Raw genomic sequence first — 20,995 nt, forward strand, 5'->3', positions numbered from 1 at the left:
CCTCAGGGAGTCTGAGTTGTAGGTGCCAAGCTCCAAGATGGTGGCATCCAGATGCAATCAGGGCCAGCTACTAAGTGTCCAGGACTGTATTTTTAGCCCCAAGAGCTTTGGCAACTCTGGCGGTAGAAAGAGTTTAGGTTTTGGAGCAGGACAAACTTGGGTCCAAGCCTCAGCTTCATCACTAGCTCTGAAGCCTTGGTTTAGTCCCTGACCTCTCTGTCCCTGGGTTTCCTTCTTGGCACAGTGGGGTAAGGCCACCTGTCTCACTAGGTCAGGGAGAGGACAAAGGTGCAGAATGGGTCCTTCGCTTTGGTAGCTACCTCCTCTCTCCTTCCTGTGCTCGGCTTCCCTGAGGAGGGACCAAAAGAAGCTGGGACTCAGCTGGGTGTGAGCTCTTGCTTTGGCGGTGTGCTGTGACTGGTCTCCTGGTCTCTGGGCCTAGGAGAATGTGGCAGGCTGAATGAGCCAGGGGCACCTTCCTCCACAGCCCTCCTAAGGGCCCACTTGGAGCTGGATGTTGCTGGGGGCTCTCCCTCTGACTAAGAACCAGGCCTACTAGCAGCAGAGGTCAAGAAAGCAGGTGCTCAGGAAGCCTAGACAGGGCATCAGGCCTGGCTTCCACTTCCCCTGGTTCCTCCTGAGAAAGGAGGCCTAGCACCTGGCTCTAGGCTGGGCTGCTACTGCCACCCCACCCCCACCAACCCCCTGGGCACTGGGGCCCAGAGAGGAAGGAATCTAGACAGGATGCCCACTGGTTGCTGAGAACCAATAATTTATTCTACCCTAATTTTATAAGACTTGCCGTCTTTCAGGGCCTCAGTGCTCCCATCAGGACCTGCCTTGTGAGAGGGGCAGATAAGTTGAGAGCTCTATGGGCTTGTGGGGGCACCTGGGAATGAGAAGGCCCCTGGGAGTGAGAAGGCCCCTGGGACGTCAGTGCCGTGTCTGGGCTGTTTCCATGAGTCTCCCCAAGCACTAATGAGCCAGAGTCTTGCTGCCCCCCTGGGGGTGAATTTAGAGACTCTTTGTGGGGGAGGGGAATCCCTTCATTTGCTGCCTCCTTAGGGCCTCAGCTACCAAAAGGAGCCTCACCTGGAGAAAGTGTCCCAGGAGTAGGGCTACTTAGGGGGGTACTGAAGGATGAATGAGTTTTTCCAGAAGTGCAAAGACATGGAGACAGGGGAGACATGGAGAGAGGGGTCAGAAATGTCAGAGAGTTTCATGTGGCAAGAATGTTGGGTACATGTAGGAAGAGAGCCCTGGGAAGTCAGTGGGGCCAGGCACAGAGAGTCTCCTGTGTTAGGTTGAGGAGTCAGGGTTTTTCTTTGTGGGCAGCATGGTCAGGTGGCCTGGGCAGAGAGCTGGGATGCCAGCTCTGGTAGGTGTGTGGAGACTGGACTGGTGGCTGAGACTCTAAGTCTAAAGCCTACTAAAGCTTCGATGGTAGGGGTCCTGTTGAGAGAGAGTCATGTGTGAGCAGAGGGGACAGAGGAGGACAGATCGGGGGAGGTTTGGGGGAAGTGGGTGGCTGATGGTGCAGTGGGGAGGGGAGGTGTCTCGGGCCTTCTGCCATTGGCCAGGATCAGGAGCCCAGGGGTGCAGTGGGCCCTGCCTCTCAGCATTCCTCGGACACTCACAATGTGCATGTTCTCCTCTCTCACAAAATCCAGGGAGGGGCATGGCCTGCCCTTCGGGATCTGGTGAATGCCAAGCTCTAAGATGGGGCCCTCCAGAGGAGGTACTGGAGGCAAATACCCGGCATTTGGGAATGTGTTTTTAGCCCCAAGAGCTTTGGCAGCCCTGGTGATGGAAGGAGCTCTGGAGCTGGATCAACCTGGGTCAGAGGTGGTGGCCTTTTCCAGTTGCTTCCACTTTGCTTTCCTGGTCCACTTCCGTAGGGATCTTTAAAGAGCTGTTTCTGGAGTTGGAAGACCTGGCTTAAGTCCGTAGCTACCCTGCCCCACCTTCTCCAAACCCCACCTGCCTCATAGGGCTGAGGGAGCTTGACTTTGCAGTCCCCTGCATTGTATGTGTCTCTGTGGGTGCCCTTCACCCTCAGCTGGGCAGGGAGCTCCCTGAGGGTTGGGCTGAGGCTTTATTCCACTCTGCTGGGCATAACCCAGTGCCTGGTAAAGAGTGGAAGGAAGAAAGGATGGATGGATGGGCAAACGGATGGAGGGAGGGAGGGATGGAAGGGCAGACAGGTGGAAGGAAGGAGGAGACTAAGGAGGGAGGAGGGAGGAAGTAAAGGAAGAAGGAGGGAAGGAAAATAGAAGAGAAAAGGGAAGGGAAGAATGAATGCATGAGGGATGAGAAGGGGGAGGGAGAGAGGATGGAAGGAAGGATGAGTGGAAGGGAGGGAGAAAGGAAGTAAGGAAGGGAGGGAGGGAGGGAAGAAGGAAAGAAGTAAGGATAGATGAGTGACAGAAAGGAGGGATCGATCAGTGGATGGGAGGAAGGACGCACTTGATAGTGGTCTGGGATAAAATGTTTGAAAATGGTCCAGTGCTCTAAAACCAACAGGACCATGAGCCTACTTCAATGCATGGCTCGGGGAGACCTCTTCCTACTTGGGGGCCTCAGGCTTCCCATCTATAGCATGTAGTGCCTTGGACCAGATAATCTCTAAAGGCTGCTCTTACTTTAGCATTCTAAAATGCTGACGTTGTCCTTTTCCCTCTCCTCTCCCCTTTCTCCAACCCAGAATGTGACTTGAAAGGGCCATATAGTTCTTGGTTTCGAGAAGCATGCCATGTTAGGTGCCAGGTTCCATGGCCATGGTCAACCCAGACAGGGCTGTTCTTGGACTTCCAGTGCTGCCCCCTGCCTACCGCCACAGGTGGGGAGGTGCGTCCATGCAGACTACAGGGTCGCTAGAAGTAGCACGGCTGCCTCTTGTTGTGGATACAGAGTGGGGTCTTGGCACTCCTTGAAGTTATCTGTGAGGGCAGCTCTGGAGAACACAGGGGCCACCCCTTCCAGACTGTATAGCCTGGGGCCATTTCCAGGAAGATGGCCTTGCTCCGGACATTGTCTTACACAGGCTGGGAGAAGGCGGCACCCGGAGAGGAGGGGAGCTGTGGGCACAGGCAGGCAGGGATGACCAGCCGGGCTCCTGGAGGAGAGCCCACTGACCAGTGTTCCTCTAGAGCTCTGGGAGGCCCGACTGAAGCCTGGAAGAAGAGGAATTCAGTCTGAGCAGGAGGGTTTGGAACTCAGACAGCTGCTCCATTCTCTTCCCTCAGGTACCCGTGTCTCCTGGCAGCTAGAGAAGCCCAGGGTCATGAGATGGGGCCGGCAAACTAAATCAAAGGAGCTCCTGAACCTTTCTCCAGGGGCTCAGGGCCGGAGCAGGTGGTTCTGGACAGGCTGGGTCACCCCAGCCATTTCCTTCTCACTGGTGGGGTCTGAAAGGAGAAGGCACCCACATATGTTTGGAAAGCCCCAGCCTCCCAGCAGCTCCTTCCTCCCTCCCACCCGCTCCCCTACCCTAGTGCTGACAGGCAACTGGAGAGGAGCAGACACTGTGGTTTATGGTGCCTTTAAAGACCCCAGTCCGATTCTCCTTCTGATGCCTGAACCTGCCACACAGCATCGCCGACAAATGACCATTTAGCCTCTTTTCAATACCTCCAGGAAGGGGGATCTCACCTCCAAGTTGGTGGTGGCAGTTCCTAGGGGGGACAGAGAGGGAGTATAAAAGTCATCCGACGCCCTGGGGCTGATATATATCTTTTGCAGTTCTAGATGGGAAAGAACCTGAAAGAGACCGCATCAACAAGGTACAGATTCCTGAGAGAGCAAATGGACTGCAGTAGGAATGAGGAAAGATGGGCCATGTGGCCTTTGAGGGACCAGATTCCATCATAGCTACTCCCCGTCATTCCCTTGCCACCTTCGGCCTCCGCAGGCTACGTCACTTTTATTATTCAGGGTGGGCTAAGTGCTTTACTAAATCACTCCCAAGTCACAGCAGCTTAATACATTAGTAGTTTATTTCCCACTCAGGTATTTAGTGGCTATCTTTCTTTTCAGGGACCGAGGCTACATTCTTGTGGTGGCCCTACTGGCCCCTAGGCCCTCAGCATTTAACTGGCAGTTGGGGGAAGAAAGAGAGCCTGGAAGATTGAGTAGAATAGGTTCTGTGAGCCAGGCCTGTCATCAGTGCATGCCCCTTTTATGTGCTGTCCACTGACCTGAGCTCAGTCACATCACCCCACCTAACCCCCAAGGAAGCCTGGTAAATATAGTCTAGCTGTGCGTCCAGGAGGAAAGGAAAGGCATTTGTGAAAATAAAGCAACCTCTTCCACAACTTCTTACCTGCCCCCGAGCCTCCTTACCTGGTGCTCTGAGGAGGGAAAAGTGGCCTATCAGTTTGGCCCATGTTGGAGGGGGGCATTGTGCAGGCGTCTTCCTTGGCCGGGCCTCTGACTAGACCCAATGAAAAGGTACCTCAGGTTTCTTTGCTCGGGATGGGAGGGCCTCCCTCTGACGCTGTGTTTCTCCTCCGCAGTATGTGGCCTTTGCCTCCCTCTTCTTCATCCTGGTCTCCATCACCACCTTCTGCCTGGAGACCCACGAGCGCTTCAATCCCATCGTGAACAAGACAGAGATCGAGACTGTTCGGAATGGCACGCAAGTGCGCTACTACCGGGAGGCGGAGACGGAGGCCTTCCTCACCTACATTGAGGGCGTCTGTGTTGTCTGGTTTACCTTCGAGTTCCTCATGCGTGTGGTCTTCTGCCCTAACAAGGTGGAGTTCATCAAGAACTCGCTCAACATCATTGACTTTGTGGCCATCCTCCCCTTCTACCTGGAGGTGGGCCTGAGTGGCCTGTCCTCTAAGGCTGCCAAGGATGTCCTGGGCTTCCTGCGTGTCGTCCGCTTTGTGCGTATCCTGCGCATCTTCAAGCTGACCCGCCACTTTGTGGGCCTGCGGGTTCTGGGCCACACTCTCCGCGCCAGCACCAATGAGTTCTTGCTGCTTATCATCTTCCTGGCCCTGGGCGTCCTGATCTTCGCCACCATGATCTACTATGCCGAGAGGATAGGGGCACAGCCCAATGACCCCAGCGCCAGTGAGCACACCCACTTTAAGAACATCCCCATTGGCTTCTGGTGGGCCGTGGTCACCATGACGACGCTGGGCTATGGAGACATGTACCCGCAGACGTGGTCCGGCATGTTGGTGGGAGCGTTGTGTGCGCTGGCGGGCGTGCTGACCATCGCCATGCCCGTGCCCGTCATCGTGAACAATTTTGGGATGTATTACTCCTTAGCCATGGCTAAGCAGAAACTACCAAAGAAAAAAAAGAAGCATATTCCACGGCCACCGCAGCTGGGATCTCCCAATTATTGTAAATCTGTCGTAAACTCTCCACACCACAGTACTCAGAGTGACACATGCCCGCTGGCCCAGGAAGAAATTTTAGAAATTAACAGAGCAGGTAGGAAACCTCTTAGAGGCATGTCGATCTGACCTTTCACCTCTGCCCCCCGTAGCGATGATTCCAGATTCAGTCAGACTGCTTCCTTAGTTCCGTGGGCAACCCCGGACCCCGCACTCAGTGTCGAGGTGTGGAGCCTGGGGGCCCAGGGAGATGCTGGGCAGCCAAATTCACAAGGCGAGAGCCTGCTGGAGGAACCTCACTGGTGGCCCTGGGTAAGGAGGTTGGCGCGCTGGTCTCGTGAGGTTCTGAAGAGACGACATGGCCCGCGAGGTTGCTGAGGACTCTCTTAGCAGGAGCCCAGGGGGCTGCTGCTCGGTGGGCAGGAGTCAAGCGTGAGTCTCTGACTCGGGCAACTGTCCCAGTGTCGGGGCAGGGCAGGGGTGGGTGAGTTTCGGAAATGCCAGACAGCTTCTGATTTGGTCTTTACTCAGCTCCCTTCAGGCTGTGCAGAAGGCACAGTTGGTGCATGGGATCTGGCAGGAGGGTCCCTGCAAAGGCAGTAGCCAGGAATCTCACCCCCAACAGAGCCTGTCTCCATAGCTGAGTAGAACTGCTCTGATTCCGGCTGCCTAGCTCCAGGTGCGTCCCAGGAGACGTCTGGAGCCCTCCGTAACAAGCTTACTTACCCCATAGCATGCCGAACCAACTCATCTTCTTCCACCACTCTAGAGTTTAGCATTTATCTTTAGGAACCTGTTGGAGCGACTCTAGCTTTCACGTTGTCTGTTTGGGTTGATGGTCGAGTGGGAGTTTCCGGTGGCCTTCTGATGGAAGCGACTGGTGAGCAAAGGACTAGAGGGGGCCACCACCCCGGGCAGCTTAGACGAAAGCACTACAGACCAGCAACAACCTCCCACCGAGGGTTCTCCCCGTTTCTGGCAGTGGGGACTGCAGCAGCAATACATGACATCCAGACCAGTGTACAACCACATTCCCATGAATCCAGTGGGGGTCCAGGGGGGAGGGGGGCCATGAAACAATACTAGTCACCGTGGGATATATTCTCATATTCCATGGCTAGTGGTTCGTTATGGGACTATCTCAGTTTTATGAGAACCTGCACATAGCACATAAAGTTGATCACGGGGCTCTGGTCCGAAGATATAAAGCCCATAGTCTACCTCTACCCATGGAATACCATCGACTTATTCTGTGGACACAGGGATTTCAAGGAGATGAATGACCCAGAGAAGAATGACAACACTGAGCTAAGAAGTGCCGGGGTGAGGGAGGCCGAGTGAGTGATAAGTAGCATTTAGTCTATGGAGGAGGTCCCTGTGCCCAGGTCTGGCAGGCTAGCTCAGCCCTGGATGAGCAAGTTTCCCCCGGTTTGAGTGGCCTCGCCCAGTGGATGATTGATTCTTTCTTCCCTGCTGATGCACCCACCACCCCATCCTGCTCCCAACCTGGCTTCACCCCACACCTATGCTGCCTAGTGCAATACCCTCAAGGCCCACTTCTCTGCCCATGGGGGCTTTCCTGCCCCTTCATCTGGCCCCATACCCCTCCCCTTCCCGCTTCCTGGATTCCTGTAGGCACCCAAAAGGAGTGTGGTTAGTGTCCTGGGCTGGGCCATGGGTTGGGCAAGGGTCTCAGAGGCTGGAACAGGGGCCCTGAGTGGGGCAAGGCATGGCTCCTGCTCACCAGGTGAGGCACAGGCCAGTGGAAATCTCCCACCCCACCTTTCTGCTCTGGATTAGGTGGACATTTGACCTCAGGAGCCACTGTCATGGCAAGGAAGATTCCTGGGGCTCTGGGGAGGGTCTGGCCTGACCTAGCCTCCACCTTCACTCTGGGCCCCATAGGAAGAGCTCAACCTGGGTGAAACCACCATGGCGCTACTTGGCCCTTCTGTCACATCCTCTCCAACACTGGATCTGTCAGGATCAGTGCCCCAGGCTTGGGTGCCCAGGCCAGCCTACCAGGGACCCCCAGTCACTCCAGTCAGGCACAGACTCCTCTGTACTCCTAGAAAATGCCAGTATTCTCCATGTGCTGAGAGCCCACGCGCACACACACACACACACACACGCACACATCGAGTACAGACATTTGTGTTCTGACATGCGCACCAGCTAATCCCAGAGACACAGCCCTCTTCCCGTGCTGCAGCAGACCTGTGAACCCTTTCAGTCCTGGTGAATCCCCCGGGCCCCATAGTCATGGCAGCTCTGCTCCCGGGAGCCTCTTTGTTATGGCCCCAGATCTCAGGGACCCAGAGAGCGCTGGCTCAGGCAGTCTCTGGCTGAGGAGGGATCTGGGGCCTTTCAAGCTTGCCCTCTGGAGCCCAGATGCCAGCACCCTCCTGCCTTTCTCTCCCCAGCCCTACACTCCGCCCTCCCTCCCTTCCCAAGTACTCACTTCCCTTGGAGGTGCTGTCCTGCTGTCCAGACCTATCCATCGTGGTTCCCAGACCCCTGTGAGCCTCACCGCCCCCCCGCCCCCCGCCCCAGAACACTCCTCCTCCCTCCAAAAGCTGATGTGTGAGACCCTGATGATCTATCACCAAGGTCTGTGGTCCTCAAGGGGTGGCCTCCCCATCTCTGTATCACTGAGTCCCTTCCTGTTTGCCTCCTTCTCTGCTCACACCGACACACCTAGACGGGTGTGGGGGTGTCTGTGAGTGAGTGGGGTGGCCAGAGGTGAGGGAGGCCAACGTGGGTGGAGATCTGACCCTACAAGAATTGAGAGAGGTAAGATGCAGCCCCCAAGGCCTTTCCAGCCTCACTCCGCCCCCAAGGGCACTCAAATGGCCTCCACGAAACCTGGGTTCTCCAATTCCACTTTTAGAATCTGGCTGAAGGCTAAATTCCCGGCTCTGGCGCTTCCCCTACCCCTGACCCCCCCAGGGGCAGACCCCCCAGGACTCAAGCAAGGCCTCCCAGTCGTATCAACAGCACCCTCCCTCACCTCCACCTCTTGGTCTGTCCTGAAGCTTCAGGTCTGTGTGTCTGTGAGGGATGATCTGGTCTCTTCCTCTGTACCATGGCTAGCATGGCCTCAGTGTTTGGGCGGGGGGCGGGGGGGGGGGGGTTCATCCTGTGGGGATCATAGTGCCTCATGGGGGGATGCTAGCAGGGCACCCCACATAGTCAGGGACTGTGTGGGGCTGATGGCCCAGGAGCAGCTGCTTGTCTCCCAGAAAGGGTCTCCCTCCCCCCGTCTGCAGCCGGGGTCCTGCTCTGGAGAGCTCGGAATGCTCCCCCTGTCCTGCCATGTTCATTCACGTGCGTGTCTTGTCCATCTCCGCTCCTGTGATACGGGTTGGTCCTCTGTGGTGCTGCGTCCGGGGCTGCGGGGTCCCACCATAGGTGAGCAGAGGGCTGACAGGGGGGAGGGTTGGTGGCCAGACTCACTTTTTGCCCATGGGCATGTAGGGCAGCATGAAGTCCTGGAGCAAGCTCCTATCTGGGCTCCTCAGGAGCCACCACTGCAGCCTCTGGGGCATCTGTGGAGGGGGATTCCCCTCTGAGCAGCTGAGTCCAGAGTGCCCCCAGCCCTGGCCCTCCACTTTTTCCCCTGCTGGGCTGCAGTGGGTGCCGGGAGTGGTGGCAGCCCGGGGCGAGGAGGGGTGGGGGCGCGGGGAGGGTCACAGGGTCGGTCAGAGGTGACCAGGCAGGGTGTGGGCAGGGCCTCTCCGCATGGGCTCACCGAGTTTGCGCTCGTGTTAGAGGGCGAGGGGGGGCGGCTGCGGCCCGGAGGGGGGTCCTTGTGGCCCCCAGGTGGGCCAAGGTGGAAGCAGTAGAGAAATGAACCCACTCTGAGGGCCAGGCATGGGTGTTCTTTTCTGTGTTGTTCACATTTTCTCTCTTTCTCTCTCTCTCCACTAATCATGTTTCTCTCTCTCCTCGTTTTGTTGCATGACTTGTGCCAGTTCTCGTGATTATACTCCGCTCGTGTCTCTCACAGACTGTCCCCAGTTAGCCTGGGACTTTTTCCCTGAGCCCCAGCTGGGCAGACCCCTCGGGGCTAAACCCAAGGAAATGCCCAGCAACCCCCACCCTGCCCCAGCCCGGCGTGCGCCCCCTGGCGCCCGCTGCTGGTGTGAACAGTAAGTACATCGGCTGGGCCCGGAGAGCAGGGCAGAAAAGCCGGCCCCGCTGGCTGAGGGCCCGGACACCGGGTTCTCCTTGCTCCAAAGTTTAAAAAAAAATGACCCTCTTGCGGATGCTCATCTATCTCAGCCCATTTCAAAGCCTGGAAACCATCTCCGTGAGACGCTGCCCATGCTGTCATTTCATCATCGCAGGCCGGCGGGTCTAGTGGGGGCCGAGGGAGGGGCCTGGGGCCAGGGGGGCAAGGCTCTGAGCCTTCTGGGGAGCAGGTGGGAACCGGGGCTCCTGGTGGCCATCTCATTCAAAGGACAGGATGGGGGCAGGAGGGTGAGCTGGCACTCTGGTCTTTTTCAGGGGTTCTCCAGGTTTCGAGAGTTGGCCCCTCCTTGTGGCCTCTCTTCCAGACACCCCTCTGGAGTTGGGATGGGAGAATGCTCCCAGTTTTCTGAGAGCACCCCAAACCACAGAGAAGGAAGCTGGCTCCTTCACAGAGCAAGACCTAAACACACCTTCCCCTTCAAGGTCATCATGGTTGAGAGAAGAAGCAGGCCCCAGGGATATCCTGGAGTCCTTCCAGGGAGAGAAAGGTGCCCAGCTCACACCCACCCGGGATGCCTGATGGCTGCCCCTGCCCCCTGCCCCTGCAGGGAAGACCAGCCCGACTTTGGGCCCCTTAAAGGCCAAGGGAGCTTGATTCTGCAGGGGCGCAGCACTGAGGGGCAGAGCCGGTGGGTGGGGGCTCAGCACTCTGAGCGAAAGGAGAGGTCTCAGGCTCTACTGCCCACCTTTGACCCGCCCCTGGGCAAGAACTACCCTCTGCAGATATCTCCAGTGACAGATGATGGCCAACAGAGAGACAGCAAGTCCTGGCTCCCCTCCCAGATGGCGATGCTGCCGGGTAGGATTTGCCGTTTTCCCCTTGAGGACAATTTGTGCAGGGTACCGTGGGCCCCAACTCCACATCCTCATCCACTCTCTCCTCCCTGAGATTTCCCCTCTTTCTCCCGCTGCCTTCCTCCCTCAGCCCCTCCCTTGGGAGGGAAGACAGGGGCCGGCCAGAATGGGGGGCAGGCCGGGGCTTGTCCGTGTGCACACGTGTGTGCCCACAGACACGCCCCAAGTGCTAGGCAGCTCCCAGACCCCAGAGAGGCCCCAGTCACGTGGTGTCAGAGTTACCTTGGTAACTGGCCTTTCTGGTTCAGAATAAATCGGGGAGCGAAGCCCCTGGGATTTGTCGAGAAACGCACTGTACGTGAAATGCTTTGCCATCTTGTACGACAGACCTTTTTTTAAGTTCCAAAATTATGATGGGATTTTTTTTGGATTTGCTTTACGAATAAACCTGATTGGTCCATTTCTCTTTTGACTGACTGCCTCTTTGTAGTGACATGATGTGCACACGGGCCGTGATCCCACCCGCGGGCACGCTGAGTGTGTGCACACGGAGAAGGATCACTCGTGCGTGTAGTTACATGATGTGAACAGGGTCACGGAGGAGGGTCCCCTCTTTAGTCTTTCAGAGAAGTCTCCCCTCGTGCTCACACCCATGTTGGTGTCGTCTTCCCTTGAGGTTCTCTCACCCCAGATGAAGTCTTTGAGGAAGCCCACCGTGGGGACTGACTTGCCCTACCCTGGCCTGGAAGATTCTGCTTTGAGGTCAGAGAGCAAGGGGCAGACTCAGTCTCCAGGAGTGATGGGCGGGACCCGAGGTCAGACAAGCTACCTCTGCCAGCTCCAGAGACTTCCACGGCTCTGCTTCTGGACTTGGGAGAGGGAGAGCTCCTGTTCTGGCCGTGCTTTGCCCCCCGAATGTTTCCTCAAACCTCTGCCCAGGTTCCTTCTCAGGCTCTCACAGAGGCCAAGACTCCCCTTTACCCACCCGAGTCCATCCGCCGCTGTTGTCTTTACACGTCCATTTGCTCTGCTTTGCCGGGATGCTGCCGTGAGGAGGCAGAGGAATGGGAACCCCTCCCAAATCATGGCCCGCTGTCACTGCCTCATGCATACATCCCTGTTGTGCCTGTGCAAGCTGACCAGGCCCGCTGGGGGCGGAACGGGATGGTGGATACCGGCGTGGTCTGTGTGGGGCTCAGAGCAGACTGAGTGACTAGCTTAAGTCTGTGTGGGGGATGGAGCAGACTGAATGGTTGAATTGGACCTGTGTGGGGAAAGAGAGACTGTGTGGCCAGGCCTGGACGGTGTGGGGTGGGCTATATAGAGTACCAGGTTGAATTTGGAGGAGACTTGGGTGACCATGAGTAGTCTGGATAGGGGACAGGGCATGCAGAGTGACCAAAGTGAGTCTGGGGACAGAGGAGACTGTGTGACCAGGCCTAGCCTGCATGGAGGGTGGGGTGGGGCATACAGAGTGACCAAAGTGAGTCTGGGGACAGAGGAGACTGTGTGACCAGGCCTAGCCTGCATGGAGGGTGGGGCATACAGAGTGACCAAAGTGAGTCTGGGGACAGAGGAGACTGTGTGACCAGGCCTAGTCTGCATGGAGGGTGGGACATACAGAGTGACCAAAGTGAGTCTGGGGACAGAGGAGACTGTGTGACCAGGCCTAGTCTGCATGGAGGGTGGGGCATACAGAGTGACCAAAGTGAGTCTGGGGACAGAGGAGACTGTGTGACCAGGCCTAGTCTGCATGGAGGGTGGGACATACAGAGTGACCAAAGTGAGTCTGGGGACAGAGGAGACTCTGTGACCAGGCCTAGCCTGCATGGAGGGTGGGGCATACAGAGTGACCAAAGTGAGTCTGGGGACAGAGGAGACTCTGTGACCAGGCCTAGTCTGCATGGAGGGTGGGGCATACAGAGTGACCAAAGTGAGTCTGGGGACAGAGGAGACTGTGTGACCAGGCCTAGCCTGCATGGAGGGTGGGGCATACAGAGTGACCAAAGTGAGTCTGGGGACAGAGGAGACTTTGTGACCAGGCCTAGTCTGCATGGAGGGTGGGGCATACAGAGTGACCAAAGTGAGTCTGGGGACAGAGGAGACTGTGTGGCCAGGCTTGGTGTGTACAGGGGGTGGGGCACGCAGAGTGACCAGGTTGAATCCAAATGGGTCGGGGCAGGATGAGTGATGAGATAGGGTGTGTGTGGAGGACAGCGTGAAGGGTGTGATGCGGTGGGATCCCGATGGGGGTGGGGTGGAGTTGATTGATGGATCTAGATGGGGCTAGGGAAGCCTTGAGAAGCCAGCTAGATGTGGACGGGAGGCAGCCAGGCTCTGGTCAGCAGGAGAGAGAGGTCTGCAAAGGCCACCTCTCTGGACTGGAGTTTTTCTGCGTGTTTGTCTGTCTTCTCCCTGAGCTCTGTGTCTGGCCCCCTACCCATGACGCATCCACACCATCCTGTCTCATCGGCCCTGCCTTGGGCCCTGGGCCAGGCCCCCAGCACCGCACTTGCTGGACCCATCACTAACTCATCTTTTTGCAAACTTTGAGCAAACCCAGGACCCCCTCCTTCCCTGCACTGTGGGCAGCCCATAGGCTGCCTGAATGAGCCGGGGACCCCCAGCCTCCTGCCTCCCTCCATGGTCCACTCACTTTTCTGTCCTCAGGGACAGGCTGCCCTTTGCCAATGCCCCACCTCTGGCCTGTCCCCCTCCCCCACTAAACAGTTTTCAGTGTCTCAATAGCTTCTGCTTATATGTTTGAAGATTCCAAACTGAATGGGGAGGTGGCGAAGGCCGCGCTGGCGAACGAAGACTGCCCCCACATAGACCAGGCCCTCACTCCTGATGAGGGCCTGCCCTTTACTCGCTCGGGCACCCGCGAGAGATACGGACCCTGCTTCCTCTTATCAACCGGGGAGTACGCGTGCCCACCTGGTGGAGGAATGAGAAAGGGTATGTAGAGGAGGCGGGGGGCACTCTGCATCAGCTGGGCCGCCTCGCGCTCCTGCAGATGGGTGGGTGGGGCGGCGGGCGAGGGGTGCTGAGGGGCAGGCAGGCACGCTGAGGGGGGGCAAGGTGCAGAAGGAGCCCCCCCCCCAGGGTTGGCCCTTGGAGGTCTGAGTCCTTTTCTCCCAAGTAGGGTGTCAGGCTGGCAGAGAATCTGAGGTCCTGGCAGCTGTGGGTTGGGACTGAGCCGAGGGGAAAGGAAGGGGTGCCGGAATGGGCTGGCTGACTACGGGGCTGTGACCCTAAGGCAGGGTGTTACCGGGGATGTGGGAGGAGTCTCTGACTCCTCCAGGCTGCTTTGGCAGATGGCAGGTGAGACCCAGAAAGCAAAGTGATCTCCCCTGTCCCTTGGTTGAGGAGGGCAGTGGGGTGGGCCTGGCCTGGCCAGGACCCTGTGGATGTAGCCACCCAAGGATGCATGTTCTGGAAGAGCACCATTTAAAGAGAATCTGTAGGCCAGTGGGAGGAGAGGCATGAAGAGAGGTGGCTTCAGGGCTTGGGGGTGAGACCAATGTCATTGCAGAGGTAAGATGTGTGCTAGTCAGAATATTGCTAGTGGCAGAGAACTTGACAAGAAGGTGAAGCACCACCCCGTGCAGCACCTTCGTTCCCTGGCCACCGCCCCGGGTGTGATCAGCGCCCCCTCGTGGTTGGTGAAGGCTGAGCCCCGTAGTGGCCTCTGTTCAAGGTCTCCTTGTTAGCAGACCCTTATCTTAGGCTGACCTCCTGGGGAAAAGATTTCTACTAGAGCTTGAGCATGGGCTGGAGAGAAGCTTGAGGCAGGGGCCCAGAGCACCCTAGCCCCAGGCTTCAGGCATTGGCCTGGAAGGTAGAGGAAGCCATCCTTGACACATCGGGCTGGCTGGGCAACTCGTGCATGTCTGGGAGTGCCTCACATGCTCACACGGGATGCATGCTGACCAGAGTGAGCAGGCTGGGCCCGAGGGATAGTTGGTTTTTTAGAGCAATAGTTGGTGTAGACTGTGGCCATTCACAACTGCTCCAGTACTTGAAGTGGTCCAACAATACACAAGGAGAGAACACAGAATTCCAAATAAAGGGCAAACCCAACCCAGAAGAGGAGAGGCAGCCTATACTGAGATGGGGAAGTCCTTCTGGTCACTGGTGCTTAGTGTGCCCACCTGATCCAGTCTGGTCCCTGCTTCCTTGCCCTGCCTGGAGGTCCCTCGGACCCCAGTGCGGCAAACCGCTGCCCGCATGGTGCTGCATGGTGGAGGGCTGCGGGCCTGGGGTGGGCCCATCCTTGGCACCTTCCATGGATAGGCCTGATGCTCCCTTTTGCACCTGGCTTTTTCCTGGGTAGAGGCTCTAGAATACCAGGAGCAGGGGCAGCCCAGGGGAGTGAGGGGGAAAGCAGGTAGACTTTGTGGCTGTGCTCTGCCCGGTAAGGTCTCATGGGCTGCCTGTCTCCTTTATCTTCACTATTGGATCAATCTGTGTGGCCTAAAAGAACAGACAGGAGAGTCTCTTTACCGTGCTTCCAGAAGCCCAGGGAGTGTGGGACGGAAGAAGCCCCATCTCCCTGTAGTGGCCAAGGGAGCTCGGTGGCAACCACTGTCCACGGGTGGTACCTGCTCCCCAATCCCACAGAGGCGTGGGGGGCCAGAGTGTTTGGGAGGCACCAAGGGTGAAGTGCCCCCACCCACATCCACCCGGCCCTGCTCTCATGGAGCCATGACAGCGCCGAGGACTTGATTTTCTCAGGATAATTCCAGTGCACAAGCCACATGCAGAGTAGGAGAGTTAGGGACTCAACCCGGTCCCCAAGAGGGAGAAAGAGAGGCGTGCTGGGCCGGCTCACTGCATGGGAAAACCAAGCCCGCTGGAGAAGAATCTGCCTGCCTCTGCATGCGGCTGTTCTGTCTTTCCTCTTCCTTCCTTAAAAACTAAGTACCAAGCGGGATGGGAAAGCCAAGAAGAGAAGCTCAAGTGTTAATTGTATTCTTTACATACAGATCTTTGCAAAGAAAGCCCTGTCATTGCTAAGTATATGCCGACAGAGGCTGTGAGAGTGACTTGACCAGGCGGCTTGGCCGAGGACACTGGTGGCTATTAAGCATCTGGGTGGACCAGCAGCCCCTCCTCACCCTCGGACAGAGTAAATTCACGCCATGCAGGTTTGCCGGACGAGTCCGAGTGGCCCAGGTCTTGTACTAGGACGGACGTAGCTTTTTCTACGGCCAAATGGTAACTGACCGTAGAGGATTTCTTTTCCTTCTTTCCTTTTTTTTTTTTTTTAATTTTATTTTATTTGGGGAGGGTGGTGGAGGGGTTCCTTAGCATGACTTGCATGAAGTTAAACAGAAAACCCAGCAAACCAAACCCACCAACCCCCCTGCAACTGTAATGATCACCCTAAACAACAACAACGACGAGAAAAAGGAAAAAGTCCTCTATTTTCTTTCAAAGCTCTTTACTTTTATTACACACGTTGTTGGAGCCAGACTGTAACGGCGTTCGGTAGAAACCTGTACATTTCTGGGGGTGGGAGGAGGGGTGGGGATGGGGAATGGATGGCTTCCCTTTTTGTACACGAGATCGAGAGTCAAGGTTCCAAAAAGGGCAGTCGGTCAGTCATCGGTCATATTGACCTCACCTTCATAGTTCATTTCTCACGTGGAAACTGAGAACTTTGCTCCAAATAGAATTGTGGAAACACGCACTGCTGCTTTCTTCCCTCTCTGTCTGGCATGCTTGTGACCCAGCGGACGTCTCCCCAAGACCCTTGACAGCGGCTAGTCTAGGTTGATTCAATCATCTTCTCGGTGTGTAGATCCAGTGTGACCAGCTTTCACTACAAATTGTTCATAGTAATCAACACCGTACGGATTTTCCAAGTGTTACTTTAGAGCACCAAAAGATCAGGACCACAGGAGGGGTGGCCCTCCTCCACCTTTATTAAGGCACAACCTGGCATTGTATGCAATTTAGTACTTCAGAGTAAAAAACTGCATGCCCAATGTTATGCAAAGCGATTCTAGCATGAAATAAATTTTGTATCATGGTTTCTGTATAGTCTAAAGCAGATTTGTTTTCCTGAAGCAATTGGAGGTTTGCAGAGACCCACTTCTGCATCTTGAATAAATATAGTATTTTCCCAACAGAAACAGAGGACAGTAGCTTGGCTTTGGTCTGATTCTAAAATTAGTGGTGGGGTGGGGGGTGGGGAAGGATGATATTTTTGAAAAACACATGCTTGAGTTGAAAAAAAAAAATGCAACATCTCGAGCCTTCACTGCAGCTCGAAACATTTCCTGGAAAGAGAGCAATGCTGCTTTAGCTCAACACCCTCCCCTCCTTGGGCTCTGGCCCTCAATAATAAAAAGCTGACTTTTGAGATGAAGCACGGGTTTGGGTTTTTATTGCCTTGGGCAGTGTCGTGATTTGGTTCTGCCTGTGATCGGGCCTGCTGTGGCGGGGCTGGGGTGGGGTGAACCTGAACCTGCTATGTCTCGACGACATAGCAAGGTGCTGGCTGTCCTCCCGCTGGGAAAAAAACCAGGCCTTAAGGAAGAAGTTTTGCTCTGGCCCCCGCCTCTGCAGATCCCGTTGGGTCTGGGGAGGGGAGGCAGCTCTCAGAAAGGATGGGGCATACAAGAACCTGACCCTAAAACAAGCACATACTCTAGGGGGTTCACTGACATGGAAACTTCTATGTGAGTCATGCCATTTTGATGACTCCTTGAATCTGGCCATGTCAGAGCTCCCAGCCCCCGTGCAGACCTTTCAGTCACCTCCCTCCTAGGGCCATTGTTGAATCTGATAGTGGCAGAGGCAGGGGGCTGACCGACAGTTCCGGGTGCCCTACCCAGCTGCACCCTGCTGGCTCAGCTGGTGGGACCACCCGTGCATCTCTCTCAGCCTGGAGGCATCTTGAAGGGGAGGAGCCCTCCCTCAGGGGTCTTGATTTGTGACGATTATTCACTCGGCTTCTCATGGGGGATAGAGTGGGGATTGGGGGTTCCTATCCTTTCCTTATCCATTGGAGAATCCAGGAATATTCAGGTGGGAAAATATCTAATGATCATGGTAGTCAACCTCCGAGCCTTTTACAGATGAGGAGCTGAGGTCCACAGAGAATGATCTTCCCAGGGCCAGAAACAAGTGGGTGTCTCTCTCCCATTTCAGTTCCCTTGATGCCCCCAGCATGGCCTGAGTCAGCCGTCAGATGGGCAGGTGGGAGGCCGAAGGTGGATGCTGAAGTCTCATCTCACTGTTCCTTGTCCCCTCAAAGCCTTTGCCTCAACTTCCATCCTGTGTGGTCCGGGAACCACGGGCTGGGGGTCGGTGGAGCAGTGAGTACAGTAAGGCCTCTGCCCAAGGGGCTACGCGGCCATAGAGCTGCCAGAGCACACTGTGTATGTCACAGCCATTCATAACTATCAGCTGCTGCAGGGAAGGTCACGTTCACTCTACCTGGGATCCAGTTTGGAGGAAGTGCCTCTCTGGTGGACTCAAGTGGACTTAACAGAAAGCCATTACAATGTGGGTTTTCCAGGACACACTAGCTAATGGGGAAAGGGGATTGACATACACTGAGCATCTGCTGCGCCGGGGGCAGCTGGGAAACATTGTCTAATGACAGCACACAGTAATTCACTCTGCCCATTTTGGAGCTGGAGGACAGGTGCAGAGAGGTAAAGCAACTGGCCCAAAGCCACACAGCCAATGAAAGACGAAGCCAAGATTTTAACCCAGTCAGGCCTGACTCCAGAGTTCAAGTGAAGCTGTCTCAAGCTAATTAGGGCCTTCTTGGGGCAGGAGCGGAATAGATAGGAACACTAGAGAGGATCATCTTGAATCCCAGGACCCTCAGGACGTGGCTTCCTGCCCTCCTTCATGATGCGCCGTGGGTATGACAGAGGGGAGCTTTTCACAGGCCGCTCGAAGCTTCTACACACACATCTGGCCACCTCACTCTCCTTCCTGAACACCTGTTGCCCTAGGAGGGAAACTGAAGCTCCTTCTATTGGCCAGCATGCCCCCTGCCCCACTCCTGGCCTCCTCTCCTCTTCTCTCACCTCTGTGCCTCAGTTGCTCTGTAAGTCTGAGCCCGTAGCGGTCACACACATGCACCTTAGGACCTAGAACTCCCTGCCTCTATGGTCCCACCACTTCCTGACTTTCCAACTCCCAATTTCCATCCCTCACGAGGTCTTGCTTTGGAAGTGGCAGGTGCCTGGGGGCAGGGTGGAAGGCTTGCTTTCCTCTGAGCCCCAGGCCCCGATTCACCTTCGCAGGCACAGTCTCATCTAGTTTGGCCTCCTGGCCTGATGGCCTTCTGGGACTGAAGGTGGTGGGGGTATCAAGGGGAGAGGGGGTGCCTGTGACCAGGAGGGGAGAGCCTGTGGTAGGTGGGTGAGGACGCAAACACCCCACGGACGCCTGGAATGTGGTGACCACACACAATCACTCCAGAGGCCGGGCCCAAGACCTGTGAGCACACGGGCGGCGGAGCTCACTCCTCTCTTCTTTTTCCTTCCCCCTCCCCTTACGGGAGGAATACAAAGGCCAATCTACTTGTCTATCAGAAAAAAAAGTAATTAAAGACAACGAGTGGGTATTTACTCAAGTTGGCTACTATGGCTCACTAGCTAACCAGGTGGGGGATGCTGACATTAACTCCCAGCTGGTCATAATCTGCACAGCACAGTTATCACACACTTGTAAGAGGTAAGCACAGAGGACAGGTGGGTGTGAGGGCATCATGACCCCCTCATTTAACCTCCCTACCCCCTTGGTGGCCCTGAAGGTGTACACACCAGTTCAACATTTACCGGGCACTTCCTCTGTATCAGGGCCCATCTTTGGTGAAGGGTTCCAGAACCGACCAAGACCCGATCGCTCACTCTCGAAGAGCTGAGGGTCTGTTTGGAATGAGGGGCTTGGACATCTACAAATCTGAGGATGACCAGGGGAGTCAAAGGGCCCAGAAAAAAATCTGGGCGACCCTGTGGACAGCCCCTTGAGCTTTCAGGCACTCATCAGGTCCAGTGAACGGGCCTAGAGAAAGCCTGTCTGCCGCTGCAGGAAGGGCAGAACGGAGGGACTTCTGGTGACAGGGCTGTCTGTGGTGGCACCTAGTACCAGGGGCCATTCGCTCTTCCATGCGTGGATTATCAAGAAGGGTCCGAGTCACATTCTGAGCCAGCACCCCTGGCCTTGTTTCAGGCTGGGAAGGAGCCCCAAGACACTTCTTTCTTGTGCCCACAGGTGGCCTCGGGAGAGGCACTAGGGCTCAGCAGTAGAAGATTTGGAACTGGGGTTTCTTCTATAGGAGCTGAGGGAGGCAGGAGGGAACTCTGAACTGGCGTGCTGTGAGCTCATGTGTGTCGGCTGCTCGTGAGTAGAAAGCCTGTCTGGGAGGTGTGGGCCTGAGTGGTCTCCAGTGTGGGACTGCTTTCTGGACTGTGTGTAGGACAGCGGCTGGCAGCCCGCAACTGTGGGCTTGCTCCGGTGTGGTCCTCTCTGGACCATCCAATTTCTCCATCTCTGAGGGTATGGGAACCTTGGCAAGACCAGCTCAGAGTGCACAGAGATGTCCTTCTTCCCACTGCGGAAGTGCTTAGAGGCTGTTGTAGCCTCTGCTGGTTCTGGGAGGTGGGGGACCAAGGCCTTTGCTGGCCAGGGCAGTGCTGTTTTTTGGGTACAGTATCGGGAGCAGGACTCCATGCACGGGTGTTCGAGGTCAGCCAACAGCCGTGGGTGATGTCTAGGTTCAGGCCTGGGGAGCTCAGGATTATCTTCATCCCCACTCCATTGAGCTGAACCCACTCCTGATCCCAGGGTTGAGCCTCATCTGCCCACCCTGGTCTGGCTCAAGGCCTGGGATGGGTCACCTCCCAGTCAGGACACTGAGCCAGGAGTGAGGTGTGTGGTCCCTTCCCCTTTTTAGGCCTCTGTTTCCCCACATGAATAATGAAAATGTTGGATAAGACCAATGGTTTTCAAAACTTTCTTAAGGAACCCCTGTCAAGTGAAATCTTATGTGGAGTCCAGTATATAATATAAATTAAAATAAAGCTGCTGTGAATAAGGTGGAGGGTGTGGGCCCAGATCTTTGTCCACATGGCTTCCTTTCATCCATAGACCGCCAGGTGGCCACCGAATTCTCAGGAGACTTCTAGGGCTCTAACAAATGCACTTTGAAGGCCACTAGGCGAGAAGGTCATTACAGGTCCTCCAGCTCTGATATCTTGGGAGTGTAACTTCCTGAAGCCACCATAGTCTAGCCCTCACAGGCCCAATCCTCTCCTGAGTCCCCAAGGGAAGGTGGTGTGGGATGGGCCACTAGCTAGCTGGTGACACTGCCACACAGTCCCCAGGGAAAGCTGTTTCCTGAGGCAGCAGAAAGGTGCTATGTCCCCCAAAGTCACAGCTGCCACCTGGGGAGGCCTGGGGCCTGTGGTCTGGCCTACACCCCATTTTACCTCCTCCTCCTCCTCCAGAGGCAAGGAGGGCTAAGAGGCAGATGTCAGGGGTTAGGGTCAGACTCCCCTTCCTATGCTGCGGCCTGTCCCTCACCCGAAACTACACAGCTTGGCAATTAGTCACACAGGCCA

General features: G+C 56.0%; 1 protein-coding gene across 1 annotated transcript in view; it reads left to right on the forward strand.

Moving 5' to 3' along the window:
* The window catches only part of KCNC1 (potassium voltage-gated channel subfamily C member 1), a 44,784-nt gene extending 28,008 nt beyond the window's left edge, over positions 1-16,776 (forward strand). The window contains exons 2-4 of the mRNA XM_043582358.1: positions 4,515-5,448; positions 13,170-13,358; positions 15,389-16,776. Of these exons, the coding sequence (XP_043438293.1) occupies positions 4,515-5,448; positions 13,170-13,358; positions 15,389-15,453 (1,188 nt within the window). The 3' untranslated portion in view covers positions 15,454-16,776. The remainder of the gene's footprint in view (positions 1-4,514; positions 5,449-13,169; positions 13,359-15,388) is intronic.
* The last annotated feature ends 4,219 nt before the right edge of the window (positions 16,777-20,995 follow it).

This window comes from Prionailurus bengalensis, chromosome D1 (assembly GCF_016509475.1).
Source record: "Prionailurus bengalensis isolate Pbe53 chromosome D1, Fcat_Pben_1.1_paternal_pri, whole genome shotgun sequence".
Lineage (NCBI taxonomy): Eukaryota > Metazoa > Chordata > Mammalia > Carnivora > Felidae > Prionailurus > Prionailurus bengalensis.